This window comes from Erythrolamprus reginae, chromosome 13 (assembly GCF_031021105.1).
Source record: "Erythrolamprus reginae isolate rEryReg1 chromosome 13, rEryReg1.hap1, whole genome shotgun sequence".
NCBI classification, from domain to species: Eukaryota; Metazoa; Chordata; class Lepidosauria; order Squamata; family Dipsadidae; genus Erythrolamprus; species Erythrolamprus reginae.
Window position 1 is genome coordinate 15,208,223 of NC_091962.1, and position 15,008 is coordinate 15,223,230.

The window sequence follows — 15,008 nt, forward strand, 5'->3', positions numbered from 1 at the left end:
CATTATCTTCTCTTCTTCTTCCTTCTCCTCCTCCTCCTCCTCCTCCATCATCTTCTCCTTTTCTTTTGCCTCCCCCTCCTCCTTTTTCCTCAGGTAAATTCTCCCAGCCGAACATTGATCATCGCCTTGTCTCCTTGAGGAGGTCTCAGGCCTGTGGCAGCCACCACTTCACCAACTGTCATTCGGGAAAGATCTTCTGAGTCCAACATGTCTCACTTGTGTTTTTTTCCCTTCCACAGACGAGGAGATTCAATCTGAACATGGGGTTTGATTCTTCCCAGGTAGAGACAGAAAATCTCAGAGAATTGTGAAGACGTCTGTCAAAAAGAAGCAGGGGAGAAGTTGCCCAACTTGTCTTAATGTTGTGATGAAAGATACGAAATTGCTTAATTGTCTTAAACTCATGGCTCTATCAGGTTGTACTTTTTCTGGGCTTCTTCATCTTCCGTGAGATATTTGACTGAGCAAGAGAGCAACATTTGATGTAGTAGGGCCTTTCCTATCTTTGTATTCACTTGCTGTTGACTAAGTGATCTAATATAATTATAATGTAGTGAGATAGGATGACATCTATGAAAAACACTGTCACGAGAAAGATTATGCGAATTAAAACTGATTTCCCAAAACACTGCCAAGGAATGAACCCAACAAATTCTCAAAACGAAAAATTATTGGAATCCACTGATTCCATGGATCCATTATTTGGGAAGGTGTTACCCTGAGGTCCCATGAATGTTGGTGGGCAGAACTCCATTTTCTATCAGAACCCAATAAACATGATGGGTGGGAGGTCACAGCTGAGGGTGCTTCCTCGAAGCACCTTGTGAGGCACACAAATTTATTGGAATTTGGAGAAGCGGCAATGGTTGCAATTCTAATTTCAATTCGAGATTGCAAAAGAGCAGAGAAGGCCCTCAAAGCCCTCAAATCATGAAACCACTCCCAAATTATGTAGTTTCTGATTTTTACAGCATTCCGTTTCCAACAGGTGATTCTCAATGTGCACCGAAGTGCTTTCCCCCCTGTAAGTCTTGTTATTCAGTTCTGAGTCAGCAAACCTATAAAACTAGCAAATGTGATGGGAATTCAGATAACCTGTTCTGAAGATAAAATCAAAAGTGTGAGCAGAAAAAGATGAAACAAAGATATTAAGTCTTCTATTTTTTTTCACAGCCCCAAAGGACATGAGTGAAACTCAGTCAGCTCCCATGGGGTATATAAGCCAGCTGTAAGAAAGCAGAACTTCAGTTATGCAAGCACAGGCAGAGCAAGAGAGGGAAATGTTCAAACAACGAACAAGGGATGCCGAGAAGCAGCCTCCGAAGAAGACGAGCGAAGGTAGGAAGTAAATCCGTTTCTTGGGTGTGGAGGATCTGACTTTTTCGCCAATGCTGCCTATCAGCAACTTTCCTTAAAACACCCGTGTCTCTCTTCTATCTGCTGATGCTCAGAAGCTAAATATACCTCTTCTTCTTTTTTAAAGATGGGGAAGAATGTTGCTATCCAGAACATTGCTGTCCAACGTCCTTGGATGCCATGAAAGGTAAGAAAGGGTCATATCCTCCCATTCTAGAGAGCAGGGCTGGGAAGAGGACATTCAGTCCAGCCACAAAAATGAGGGGTGGGCTCACATCTCATATTAATCCACCTCATTGTGTGTGGAGCAAATCAATTGTGCCATTTGGCATGAGACCACTGATCTGGTATCGGAATCCCTTGACCAATGACTCAGTTCACACCATGGCTTAATCCAACACCCTAAGAGCATGGGTGAACATCAGATATTGCTCAGACAGAATTGATTTAAGGTTCAGGCCCAGGAGCCTAAAATTTGGACCTTTTCCCTAGGACCTCAAGAGACGTTGATGTACGTGCTTTGCATTTTAAGCAGAACGGGAACCCAAATGCCTGATTATCTCGCCACGGTGGATGTGGATCCCGAATCTCCCACTTATTGCCAAGTACGAGGATACTCTGGTATTTGGGGCGATGTTGCAAATGCTTCCTTGGTTTCCCTTTCCTTAGACCTCTCTTTAATATCTTGCATTCCCATTGGGGTCATAAATCATGGAGAATTTATACCAACATGTTCAGACACATTCTCAGTTTGCAAAACACTTGGAAACCTGGGAGCAATTTACTACAATCAAATGACGGGAATCTTTTTCTAAGCCCAACAAAGCTCAGGAGCTTCCAGTGTGTTTCTAGTCATTATGTTCCTCCGTATCTAATGGGTATCCTCACCCAGGTTGGCCAATTATGCAAAGACACCTTAACTAGGTGCAGCTGAGGAAGGAACCGTCATGTGAGAGCTGAAGGGAGCTTAAAGGATCTTAGCTGGTACTGCAGTCTCCTATCTATAATGCAATGGGCCTACTCACAGTCCATAAAGGTAGCGGGTGATGCTTAGATGAATGTGCTTTCATTCACAAATGTGGGGACTTCAGTTCCAGGGTTGGAATGGCTTCTGCGCTTTTGCGCAGAGGGCGCATGAGACTGGGAAGAAAAAGGCTGTGAGTTTTAGGCACGTCCGTCTTATCGCTGTCCCGCTTGCCCGTTGGGAGAGGAACCTGTATTCTGTCAGTAACAATCCACAGCCAACATGATCTTCCACCAAATAGAAGTATTCCTTCCATTATCTTCTTTTAATGATAATAATAAACCCTTGCGAGGTAGAATCTGGGCAATTGAAAGGAGCTGAGTGTTTACCTGCCAGATGCCCTTCCTGTCACCAATGTGGACTTCAACAGATAGATTCTCACTGTTTCCAGAAAAATACAAAGCAGAAGTAGATCTTTCTACTAACAAAGTTCTATTCTGGAAACCGTGTTCTTCATCCAGATATGCAAATCACAAACTCTTAGGAACAGCTGGAGGAATCTATCCTGAACTGATGATGTAAACAATGCAGATTTAACCTCTGCCTTTCACAACCAGGTTATTCACCGGCTACAAATGCCGTACATTAACGATGAGCTTCACTTCATGGGCTGGAACACTTGCTGCAACACCTTCGGAGACACCACCAAGAAACGCAACAGGCTGGTCCTTCCATGTTACAGCTCTTCGCGGATTTATGTTGTGGACACTGAGACTGACCCCCAAGCTCCCTGCCTGTTCAAGGTAGCTCGTCCATCTTCTTAGGGTGCAAGACAGGGAGGATGTGCAAGGGACTTTAAACCTCTGATTATAACCACTTGACCTTTTTATAAGTGACCCGAGCCAAAATATATATCCAGACATTGGATTAAAAAAAAAATGCATACACCCGGTTTTTGTGGTTCTCAACTCTCTCTAGAAAACCGTTGTGTATAGAACGAAAGGAATAAAATCCAAAAATCTTGTTGATTTTAAATGAAAAGGAAATAAAGTTAAGAAAAGGGACCCCACTTTTACAAGATGAATATCTACAGCATAGGATAGTAACCAGTTTACCATTCCCACATCAGCAATTTATTTCAGTAAAGAAATCCTCACGAACGACCTAATTATACAACAGATGTCACACTAATTTTTAAATCTTTTATTTCACCCTGTCACATTCCTATCAACAACCCCCATGTTTCAGTGTCTGCAGGTCGGCTGTGAAGGTTTTAGATCAAAGCTATTTGAAGAGTTACAAAGAAAAAGAAAAGAAAACTACAGTGCAAGAGTTTTTATTTTTTCTTCCTCCCCTCAACCTTGACAGGTGATTGAGCCCAGAGAGGTCTTCTGTAAAACCAAAGGAGCTTCACTACTTGCCCCACACTATCTGGGCAATGGAGAAGTAATGATCAGCTCCATAGGAGACCTATTTGGCAATGGAAAAGGTACCACTTGGGCAGATGTTTTCCAAAAGGGGGTTCAGATTGAGGTTCTGTGATGTGGCTCGAAGGATGTTGGGAGAGAAACTTTCTCCACAAACTCCAAAACCTGAAATTTGGATTCTCTTCCAAACTAGTGCCACCTCCTGGACAATTCTAAATGGGGCCAACTACTTTCAGCCTACTCTTCCTGGCAATCACCTACATCTGTTTCAATTCATTTGAACCCCAAACTACAGGCGCATTTATTCTGGTGGATACGGAAACATGGGAAGTGAAGGGTACCTGGAACCGCCCTGGGGAAGAGGCTCCACTAGGATTGGACTTCTCATACAAACCAAGGTATAACGTCCTATTCAGCACTGAACTGGCGATCCCCAAGTTTCTTGAAGACGGATTCAACCCTGAATTTTGGGGGAAAGGTGAGAAGCTGGAATATTACCCAAGCATAAGGTCCAACGGTCCTTAAGTCCAGGGGGTTTGGACTCTTACCTAAAGTGGGATACAAGATTCCTTGTGCAAGGATGGCACTGTGGGAGTGGGGGTTGGTGGCTATTTAATCCAACCCTTTCGTCTATCTAGAGCTAGCCATTCCCCAAGAGGTGGGACCTCAGCTGCTGCTTGAGGGTCTCCAAAATGAAAAAGCCCACCCCCGTTCTCAGGAACTGTTTAGTGAAACCTCCACAACCTCCCGAAGACCCTTTGGCAGGAGGCATTCCTACTCACCAGAGGTTCTTGAGATGATTCTTCTCCTTTCCTCTGTAGGCATCTTTGGCCGTCGCCTAAACGTGTGGGACTGGTCCACCCACTGCCTCGTTAAGTCCATTGACATGGGGGAGGATTCAGTCCCTGCAACAGTCCGCTTCCTGCACAACCCAGATTCGTCACAAGGCTTTGTGAGCTGTGTCTTAAATGGCTCCATGCATCATATTTACAAGAAGGTTGTAAGAAGTAGACTTTCTTTCTCTTTTGCCCCAGCCCCCCTGTCACCTTGTCCATCAGAAAGAATTGGCATCTGAGGCTTCAGTTCAGAAAAAAAGGAACGGGTAAAATGCTGTATTAAAAAGAGTGAATATTACCCATAGTTTTCCACATCACTATGTTCATTAGGTGAATTATGTAGTTATTAAGCAAAACCAGACTTACCCCCTCACTTTAAAAGCGCTGCATGTCCCAACCAACCCTGCATGTTTTGCAGGATGGGACATGGATCACGGAGAAAGTAATAAAGATTCCAGGCAAGAAGGTCACCGGGTGGTATTTACCTGAAATGCCAGGTACGTAAATATAGTACAGGAGGGCTTTTCTTTTTTATTTATATCTCAACCCTCTACATTCTTCATATGTATGAATGAATGTATATGCTGCCCATTTTTCATGATATTCTGGAGGGCTTACAACATAAAACAATAATATAAAATATTACTATTTATAACCTCCATCTTCAAATTAAGGATTTTTAACAGAGAACGGGCTGTGAACAAGCTGAGTCCCATCATAACTGAAAGTCACTTGCAGCTTTTGGGGAGATGAAAATTATTGCAAATGTTGCATGCCAGAGAATTAAGCCATCCAACTTTCTTCCTGATCTTATTTCTGAGCACTTTCTATTCTCCAGCATACAACACGGCTTTCATTATTTCACTGGATGACCGTTTCCTGTATATGAGCAACTGGTTACATGGCGACGTTCGACAGTACGACATTACTGATCCCCACTGCCCTCGGCTATTGGGCCAGGTGAGCTCTTTCCCACTTAATGGCCCTGGAAGGCTTGAAGTCCCTTCTTTCCACCAGTGGAACCAGGATGACGTGTTAAGCAGAGATCTAATCCAGCCCTTAGTTACTGGCAAAGCATCTCTAAAGGTGTTCAGATGGGGTGAACTTCCAAGTACCACAGTCCGGGCTGAAGAAGATTGCTCTTTGGGGAAGGGAAAACTGACCTTCAGCCTGAACTGACACTTCCTTTGGGTCCTGCAGGTGTTCGTAGGAGGCAGCATCTCCAAAGGTGGGGTGGTGACTGTGATTAAGGATGAAGAGCTTGACTGCCAACCAGATGCCTCTGTTTTCTGGGCATCAGCCCTCCCTGGAAATACAGGCAGGTTACGCAACTAGATGAACCTATTCTACTTTAATGTAATGCTACATTAAGAGAATGTTGCAGGTCAGAGGACTTCCGGGGGCGGGTCTACGGCGAGCAGGCGTGCGAGAGCAGAGCTCTGCTCTCCCAAGCCTGATTTTGCAGTTCGGGGGGTTGAAATTTGGCAGAATTTCAACGCAACCACGTTGGAGAGGTGGCTGAAGTAGCGAGGGTTCCTCCTAGCATGGAGGTGTGAAGCAAGCACCCCGTGTGCAGGAGTGAGAACCTCGCAAACCTCGAAGCAAGAGAGTCACCAAACAACATGGTGACGTTAGTGCTGTGACAGCCCAGCGTAACAGAGGAAGCAAGAGAGTGTAACTATAATCCTATTTACAAAGAAGAAGAACCCAAGTATGATGACAAAAAATATATATAGTCAAATTAATGGAAGATTAAGTTAAGAGAGAGCAGTAGCGTGGGACCCACCAAAGTTGGTTAGCGGCTACTCAGCGGTGTGAGAGAAAAGACAAAAAAAAAAAAATTCTACTGAGAAACCTGGAAGACCCGGAAGACGTTTGGAGTTAAAACCTAAAACAACAGGAGTGGACTAACAAGCACCCCGTGGAGGAGAAACCTGAAAAACAACTTAAATAACTTAACAACTGTTTGTGAGTTTTGTGACTGAAAGAAGTTTTGTGACTGAAAGAAACGGTGGAGAATACTAATTTTTGAGAAAAAAAAAGAGCCAAACGACGGAGACTGCAGGGACTACGGAATCAGCGGAAACAGCGGTAGTGACGGAGACACGGAGATACGGAGGTTGCTGAGAGATCGGAAAAGGGAGGAAGTGCTCCAAAGTTTAAAGAAGTTTAAAGAACAAACGGTAAAGATCTGAGATCCACGACCAAAGGAATAAATAAACAGCAGCGGTGGAGTGTGCTTGGAAGTGACGAAGGAGCCTGCAGAAGCGGACGAGATAAGCGGGAAGAGTCAAAAGAAGGTGCAGAGAAGAGGAACATTGTGGGAGGAGGAAGTCAGCTTAATTAAGCACCTATTTATATCTCTTTTCTCTCCTCTTTACCTTCCCTAAATCGAAAAAACTGACTAACTGATTTACTAATTAACTTTCTCCCTGATTAACGGATTAACTGATGACTTGCTATTTATAGCGGAAGAAAAAGAAATTTGACCGAACTTTGATTGAACTCTGATTGAACCTTGATTGAACCCTGATTGAACTCTGATATACTGAACCTGAATGTGAACTTAAAAATCTAAGGACGAAGAATTAGGTAAAACCCCACAACAAATAGAAAGGCTGATTATTATTATTTTCTGGATGAATTGAATTCCTATGAAGTGAATGGTATTAACGATACAACGAAATAAGTAATTAATCTGTATTTCTATTTCTATCTCAGCTATAACATATCTACAATATCTATACTTAGAATATATATATTAGCTTAATAATATTAATATTACTATTGAATATATTGAATTACATTGTATGAATTATACTGATCTATTGGAGTAAAGGAAGAGGGGGGAAAAAGGGGGGGAATATAAGAAAAGAACAATATCAATAACAGCTCATCAACAAGTAGCTCAATATTAAAAGTCTAACTGCGCATTATATACCTTAAGTCTAACTATATATTAGACTCATCTGATTCCAAGAAAATATTAGACATTCAAGTTAATAATCAATTAAAAAGATTAAAATGGCAACTTTCCAGAAATATACAAAAAAACCATCTGGCTCCCCCTCAACCCAAAAATCAATACAGTGGTACCTCGAGATACGAGTTTAATTCGTTCCGGACCTGGGCTCTTAAGTCGAGCAGCTCTTATCTCGAACGACTTTTCCCCATAGGAATTAATGTAAATAATTTTAATTGGTTCCAGCCCTCAAAAAACTCACAAAGTTAGTCTAAATTATGCAGAAAGACATGTTTTTAATGAAGAAATGTACATGTACATATAAATGAATAATGAAGTTTCTTTCACTTAACTTGTAAACTTTCTTAAACTTTTAAATTTACATATGTTCAACTTCTCTGCCACCCAATCCTGTAGGACAGAGGTCCCCAACCCTTTTTGCACCAGGGACCGGCTTTAAGCGATCAAGAGAGGAATGGGTGAATGAATGGACGGAGGGTGGGAAGGAAGGAAGGAAAGAGGGAAGGGACAGGAACAGAGGAAGGAAGCAAGGAAACTTATGAAAGGGGAGAGTAAGAGAGGAATGAGTGAAGGGAGGGAGGGAGGGAAGAAGGTGGGAAGGAGAAAGAAAAGAAGAAATAGAGGAAGGGAAGGTAAAAGAGAGAAAGAAAAAGAGCAAGAAAGAAAGCTGCAAGCACCCCCCCGAGCCCCCCAGGCCGGCTGCAACCTTTTAAAACACGCGCGCCGCTTCGCAGCTGTCTCCTGAAGCCGAACGCGGAAGTTAGCGTTTGGCTTCAGGAGACAGCTCCTTGGCGCTTGTATCTCGAATTTGGGCTTGTAAGTAGAACAAAAATATCTCTCCCCTCCCAGCTCTTATCTCGAGTTGCTCTTAAGTAGAGCAGCTCTTATGTCGGGGTTCCACTGTAGTTAGCATGTTAGCAACAGAAAAGGCCAGCAGTACTGGTAATATTAGCAACACCCCACAAACAACGCAGGAGGCATTAATGGCAATTCAAGAAACAATGCTCAAACTGGAGGAAAAATTAGATAGGAACCATGAGGCAATGAGGGAAGATATGCAAAAAATGGATAATAAAATTGAAATAATCCATCAAATTTTGGAAAAAAATGAAAGGAGAATAGAACAAATTGAAAAGAAAGTAGAACAAAATGACAAAAAAGTAGTAACAATGGATGATAAATTGATGCAATTAAATAGAGAGTTAGAAGAATCAATAATTAATTTTGAGGTCGATAGAGCAGAATTTTATGTCAGATTCCAAAATGTAGAAGAAGAGAAAGATGAGAATTTAGTAGAGACAATGACAGAAATGATAGCTAATATATTACAAAAAGATAAACAAGAAACAGCTAATGGAATAGATGAGATTTACAGGGTGAACACTAACTACGCCCGAAAACATAAGCTTCCTAGGGAAGTACACGTGAGATGTGTAAAAAAGGAGATTAGAAATGAAATATTGAAAATTACAAAAGACGAAGCAATAATTCATAATGGGAAGGAAATCAGAGTTCTTAAGCAAATCCCAAAAAAATTAAGGGACAATCGAAGGGGATACCGACCGTTGGCAGATTTGTTAAATCAAAGTAAAATTACCTTCAGATGGTTAATTCCGGAGGGGATGCTTATCACATGGAAGGGGAAAAAAATAAAAGTAAATAACGAACTAATGGCACAGGAATTTTATGATGAATTAATAGCGGAAGAGAGGGTGGAAACAGGAAGTCAAAAAGAGATAGAAGAACCCCAGGTAGATTCAGATAGCGGGAAAGAAGGAACTTCTAAAGATATAGTACAGGAGGAAGAAAGAATATTGACAAGAGCACAGAAAGAAAACAGGACAAACAGAAGACAAATAAGGAATTAAAGGGGGATGGGAACAGAAATTAAATTAATCTCAATTAATGTAAATGGCTTAAACTCATTTATGAAAAGAAATAGTATATTCAATAAATTACAAAAACAAAATTTAGACATTGTTTGTCTACAGGAAGTACACATTCCACAAAAAAATGAAAAGCAATTAGAAAATGAGAAAATTGGGAAAGTATTTACGTCCTTATCACATAACAAAAAAAGAGGGATTGCAGTTTACGTTAAAAAAGAATTAGATCCAAGGAAAATATATGCAGATAAAAAGGGAAGAACTTTAATCATGACAGTTAAAATTGTTAATGTATTTGTATCATTAGTAGTAATTTATGCACCAAATAAAAATTTAAAAAAATTCTTCTATAACTTGCACCAGAAACTGATTGAATTAGAAGTAGAAGACATTTGCATGATAGGTGACTTTAACGGTATTATCGATCCCATTAAGGATTACAAAAGTGCTAATAAAAATCGATATAAAAAAAGAAAAGTACTGCCAAAAACGTTTGATCAGATGTGTGAAGAATTAAACCTGAGGGATTGTTGGAGAACAAGGAACCAAAATAAAAAAGAATATACATTCTACTCCAATGCGCACCAAAGTTGGTCTAGGATTGATATGGCGTGGGTTAATAATAAGATAGGAAACTTAATAAAACGAATTCAAATTGATAAAAACGATTGGGCTGATCATAACCCAATAAAAATTATATGGAATGAGGAGGAGAAAAAAAATAGGAGTTGGAGATTAGATCTACAATTATTAAAAGAACAAGAATATATAGATTGGATTGAAAGAGAAATGAAATTATTTTTAAAAGAAAATAACAATCCAGATACCTCCCTCCAGAATTTATGGGATACAGCAAAAGCCTATCAAAGAGGCTTAACAATAGCCTATAAATCAAGAAAAAACAAGGAAAAAAGACAAAATCAAAAAGAGTGGATATTTAAATTAGGAAAATTAGAAAAAGAATCCCAAAAAGACCCAGGAAACCCAAATATAAGGCAACAAATTATGCTGATAAAACACAAACTAGAATTAATAGAGATAGAAGAAGTAACTAAGAAACTAAGAGAAGTAAAACAAAATCAATTTGAGCACGCAAATAAACCTGGCAGATGGCTATCGTATAAATTGAGGAAAGAAAGAGAGAAGAAATTAATCCAACAATTAACAGATAAAAAAGAAATAACACATTACCAGTTAAAAAAAAAGAAAGAAATTGCATTAGAATACTATAAAGAATTGTATAGTGAAGAAAATATTAAGGAAGAAGATATATTAAAATATTTAGAGACATGTAAAATCAATTTAATAAGTAAAGAAGATAAAGAAATATTAAACAAAGAAATAACAAAAGAAGAATTGGAAAGAACAATTATGAAACAGAATAATAATAAAACACCAGGCCCAGATGGCTTCCCAATTGAATTCTATAAAGCAACATTCCATGTAACGGGAGAATTATTATTAGAAATTTATAATAAAATGTTAACGAACGGAGAATGCCCGGTATCATGGCAAGAAGCTAACATAACGCTGATACATAAAGAAGACACAGATCCAAAGTATATTAAGAATTATAGACCAATATCTCTGTTAAATGTAGACTACAAAATTTATATGGCAATAATAGCAGATAGATTTAAAAAAATATTAAACAAAATAATACACTCTGATCAGAATGGTTTCTTACCTAACAGACAAATTAGAAATAATATAAGAATTACATTAAATATGCTAGAATATTATGAAAGCCATAATGATAAGGAGTTTGCAATGCTATTTCTAGATGCTGAGAAAGCCTTCGATAACCTCAATTGGAACTTTTTCAAAAAATTAATAAATACTATGGATTTAGGAGAGAACTTTGAAAATACAATAAATAAAATATACTCCAAACAAAAGGCAAGGATAATTATAAATGGAGATTTAACCAATACATTCGATATTAAAAAAGGAGTGAGACAAGGCTGTCCACTATCTCCCTTAATATATATAATGTCTATAGAAATACTATTAAACCGAATTAGAGGGGAATCATCAATACAGGGCACCCAAATTAAACAACAAATTTATAAAACACAGGCCTTCGCTGATGATCTGGTCTTCTTCTTAGAGAATCCAGTTAGCTCAATGATATATTTAGTAAAAGAATTAGAGAACTATGGGAAAGTGGCCGGCTTAAAAATAAATAGGAATAAAACTAAAATATTAACCAAGAATTGTAATCAAGATTTAAACAAATTATTAATAAAAGAAACAGGTTTTCAAATAGAAAAGAAAATTAAATATCTAGGGATTTGGTTTACAACAAGGTATTCTTCACTGAAAGAACTAAATTATATAAAATTATTAACAAAAACAAAAGAAGATTTAGAAAAATGGTCAAAGTTAAATCTATCCTTAATGGGAAGGATCAATACAATAAAGTCTAATATACTTCCAAGGTGGCTCTATCTCTTCCAAACAGCACCAATACAACTAAACAAATCGTTCTTTGATAAAATAAATAAAATAATTTCTAAATTTATCTGGTGCAATAAAAAACCTAGAATAAACATGAAAGCCCTACAAGATTTAAGAACAAGAGGAGGATTCGGTTTACCCAACTTAGAAATATACTACCAAGCCACTAAATTACTATGGATTAAAGAATGGGTCAACCTTGAAAATCCTAGAATTCTAACAATAGAAGGCCACGATATAAATGAAGGATGGCACGCACATTTGTGGGAAAAAGAACACTCAAAACATTCTCACTTTAAACTACACCAAATTCGGAATACACTATTGACACACTGGCGGAAAGTCAGGAAAAAATACTATAATGAAATTCCCAGATGGCTATCCACTCTAGAAGCTCAAATTCATCCAAACATAATAAGCCAAGAACAAAAAATAACCTACGAAGCCCTATTAAACACTAAAGGAAGTCTTAAAACTAGAGAAAGACTTAAAGAGGAAGGTATAGTAATAGATTGGCTTCCATATTACCAAATTCAAAGCAGATATAAAAGGGACTTGGTACAATTTGGAATATGTAATAAACAAAATGAAATAGACAAAATATTGACAGGATCTGACAAAAAATTTATAACCAAAATGTATATTTATCTATTAAACTATGAAAACATTGAAGAAATTGTTAAACCTAACATGATATCTTGGATGACCAACTTTGGATATGCAATTCAGCTAGAAGACTGGGAAAAACTATGGTCAGTTAATTATAAGATGACTTTGTCAACACCATATAAAGAAAATCTTTATAAAATGTTCTTCCGATGGCATTATGCGCCAGCACGCCTAGCCAAAATGAATGTAAACATTAGTAACAAATGTTGGAAGTGTAAAAAAGAAGTGGGAACATACTACCACATATGGTGGCAATGTAACGAAGCAAAAAAATTTTGGATTCAAATTAGGGCATGGATGGAAGAAATATTGGGCTATAAAATTGAAATAAAACCGGAAATGTATTTATTAGGCATAATTAGAGGCAAACATAGCAAAGAAAATTACTACTTAATAAATCACTTACTTACTGCTGCAAGATTAGCATATGCACAAGTCTGGAAACAAGATAAGATTCCAAACAAAGAAACGGTAATTAAAAAAATATTAGACTGCGCCAAATTCAGCAAATTAACATACGAAATTCAAAACCAACAAAATAAGGACTATTACAAAGTATGGGAAAAAATTTACAACTGGGTGGAAATCAAGAAAAAGGTATAGTAAATAGAATTGTTAAAAAATAAATCTTGTAAATATATTAAGTGTAAATGTTTAATGTTGTATTGTTTGATGTCTAAATGTTTGTAAGTCATATAAAATAAAATAAAAATATTTAAAAAAAAAAAAAGAGAATGTTGCAGGTCTGACATTCCTGCTGCCACTTTTAATAGCTTGATCCATTGTGTATGTCCTTCCTAAGTTTCTTTCTATGACTGTTAAGCCACCAGCGGCGCCGTCCTTTCGTCTGACTCTTTCCTAGTCAGCATCGTTTCTCCTGCTTCCCCAAGGTCATGCTTTGCACCGAAAAAAGATCCTGGTTTGAGACACTTGCAGGGAATCTGACAAAGAATCATTCTCAACACAGAACATGGCTTCTTTTCTATGGGACCTCTTGAAAGCCCAAATTAACATACTGCAGCAGATCTGCTGTATATATAAGCCTCCTTGGACCCAATATTTTTCTTGACCACTCCTTGCTTTTTTTCACCTTAGGGAAGGAGAGTATACGGGGGACCCCAAATGCTCAAGCTCAGCCTGGATGGAAAAAGGCTTTATGTTACCAGTGGTCTCTATACACCGTGGGATGAGCAATTTTATCCACAACTGTTCAGGTATGAAATCTCTCAACAGGCGAAGAACATTCAGACCAAATTTACAGGGAGGTGGGCTCCTCTCCTCCTCTTTCTTCTAATTCATGCCAAATGAATCTTGTTCCAACTTTCTACTACGTTGTTATTGTCTCTCTCTTAATACTTGAATTGCACAAAGTTTTCCCATCTCTAGATTTCCCTAATCGTTTATTCCCCAGCATTATGATAGGCAAGCAAAGGACCCTCCTTCCTAACCTTGAATCCATCTTCTTTTGCAGGGAAGGCTCAGTCATGCTCCAGATTGACGTAGACACGGAGAACGGGGGTCTCTGTGTGAATCCGGACTTCTTGGTGGATTTTGGAAAGGAGCCGTGGGGTCCCGCTCGTGCGAATGAAATGACTTACCCGTGAGACTGTACTGTGGACATTTGGGTCTGACACATTCCTCTGAGTCTACCCCATCGCTACGCTAGAATTTAGTGGGCAAGGAACTGAAGCAGAAAGCAGGTGTTGGTTTATGGTTGTCACATCCGTGGAACTGCCATTCTTCAAGGGAAGGGGGAACCCTTGTCTGCATTATTGACATTATTGCTTTCTTCCTCAGGTACCCTGTATCCTGCGTGCCACTGATTTATAATTTTGTCCGTGGCATCGCATCGTCCTGTGATGTTCTGGCCTTTTGCGGAGGGGGAGGGAGGGTCATGTGGATTGCATCATTTGAAAGCTGGCAGAAGATGACCCTGAGAAACCTCCCTTATCCCATTCTCAGAGTGGTGGCACAATGACATCTTCATGCCTGCGGAATGGCTCAATCCACATCTGACTGTTGGAAACAGTTCCAATTAATTTTATTCTACTTTCATTACCTGAGATCATCAGAGTCTGCTTTTATTTCATCCTGCTATCACCCCTGTTCAATAAAAGGATCCTTTTGAAATGTTTCATGAGTCTTTACTTTCTGGAATAAGGGGGAGAGGCGAGATTTTACAGTAGTTTAATCCCGCTGGACAGATTTCCATCTATGAGGAGAATGTGAACAGGGAAATTGTCATTGCAATAAAAAACTTTCTCGATAATACAAACACTTGAGGGTAAATTTTATTTGGAGAGGAGAGCGGCAACTGTATATTTTTTTCCTCACAATACATTTTAAAAGCCCCTTAATGACCAACGCTTTCTTCCAAGTGTTTAGAGAGGAGTGGCTCAAAGTCATCCAGCTTGGGGTTCATGCCTA

General features: G+C 38.9%; 1 protein-coding gene across 1 annotated transcript; it reads left to right on the forward strand.

Moving 5' to 3' along the window:
* Positions 1–1,250: 1,250 nt before the first annotated feature.
* Positions 1,251–14,263, forward strand: LOC139175291 (methanethiol oxidase-like). Its single transcript, XM_070766313.1, has 12 exons — positions 1,251–1,338; positions 1,484–1,543; positions 1,849–1,961; positions 2,938–3,123; positions 3,689–3,809; positions 4,043–4,225; positions 4,569–4,747; positions 5,002–5,080; positions 5,422–5,543; positions 5,784–5,876; positions 13,677–13,795; positions 14,053–14,263. Exons 1-12 carry the CDS (start codon positions 1,251–1,253, stop codon positions 14,183–14,185), a joined length of 1,476 nt encoding a protein of 491 aa, XP_070622414.1. The 3' UTR covers positions 14,186–14,263.
* Positions 14,264–15,008: the final 745 nt, after the last annotated feature.

Coding starts and splice junctions, on each gene's coding strand:
- LOC139175291 (XM_070766313.1), top strand. CDS start 1,251: ATGCAAGCACAGGCAGAGCAAGAGAGGGAAATGTTCAAACAACGAACA. Junction 1,962..2,937: donor AATCTCCCACTTATTGCCAA/GTACGAGGATAC, acceptor TTTCACAACCAG/GTTATTCACCGGCTACAAAT. Junction 3,810..4,042: donor CCTATTTGGCAATGGAAAAG/GTACCACTTGGG, acceptor CCCAAACTACAG/GCGCATTTATTCTGGTGGAT.